At 40.0% G+C, this 991-nt stretch overlaps 1 protein-coding gene across 10 annotated transcripts in view; it reads right to left on the bottom strand.

Annotated features, from left to right (window-relative positions):
• The window catches only part of LOC119581918 (protein sidekick-like), a gene marked incomplete at its 5' end in the record, with an annotated part of 27,628 nt that overhangs the window by 14,905 nt on the left and 11,732 nt on the right, over positions 1-991 (bottom strand). For all 10 annotated transcript variants that reach the window (XM_037930081.1, XM_037930082.1, XM_037930085.1 and 7 more), the window contains 3 exon segments: positions 101-355; positions 466-675; positions 792-988. In XM_037930081.1, coding sequence (XP_037786009.1) covers positions 101-355; positions 466-675; positions 792-988 — 662 coding nt within the window.

Here is a 991-nt window from a genome sequence, read left to right as displayed (position 1 = left end):
CTATTACTGTGATATGGTTAATAATGGACTCCACTTTAACAAGTCAATTATATCTGAAATATATGAAGAAAATTATTGACTTAAAACAAAAAATACTTACAATCCATCGTACTCGCAACTGCGTGGATGACATCGCTCGAACAGTCATGTTTGATGGTGGGTGAGCTGGTTCTGCCTGCAGAGTCTGAAATTCTGGTGACTGTTCAGAGGGTGCTGAAGCTCCAACCACATTATTGGCAATAAGCCTCAAATGGTAATTGGTGTAGGGAATAAGGTTCTGCACAGTGATTGTGGTGGCATCTGGGGCAGACACACTATAGACTGTTTCCCATGTGCTGCTACGAGATGACTGAGCCTGGAAATAAAATAACATATTTTTCTATTATCCAATTCTGCCATATATATTCTTTATTATCCAGTCTTGATGTTCAGTGTTCAAAATATTTCCCAATAAAAATAACACACCTGGACTGTCCACTTGGATATTGAAGCATTGCCATCAAAACCAGGAGTGAACTGAAGCACAACAGAGAATGCCTGGATATTGGAAACAGCGAGTCGATTAGGTGGATCTGGGAGCACTGGCTCAACGCCAGACTGAATGGTTGCAGTCACTGGTGTTCCAGGTCCAACTGAGGTCCATCCATAGACCTCAAAGGTGTAAAAAGTGGTTGCCTGAAATCACAGAAATACCATTAATTAAACCAAATTCTTTTGGTGAATTGATCTGTATGATACACAATATGTTATTTTTTTAAATCTACACAACAAACAAACTTCACATGACTTACAGACAGATCTGTTATCAGGTGGGTTGTGACATCTGCAGTGAAGTTCTGAATGACTTTTGTACTTGGTGTGTCCTTCACCATATAAGTTAATGTGTAGCCTTTCAAGATGCCATTACTCTGCTTGGGTTCAGACCAAATAACTCGCACAGAACGGTCACTGATATCTTCAAACTTCAAGCTCTCTATTGTATCCGGCACTG

Source organism: Penaeus monodon, chromosome 15 (assembly GCF_015228065.2).
Source record: "Penaeus monodon isolate SGIC_2016 chromosome 15, NSTDA_Pmon_1, whole genome shotgun sequence".
NCBI lineage: Eukaryota > Metazoa > Arthropoda > Malacostraca > Decapoda > Penaeidae > Penaeus > Penaeus monodon.
Note: the sequence above shows the minus strand (reverse complement) of the source record. Positions and strands in the feature narration are given on the sequence as shown.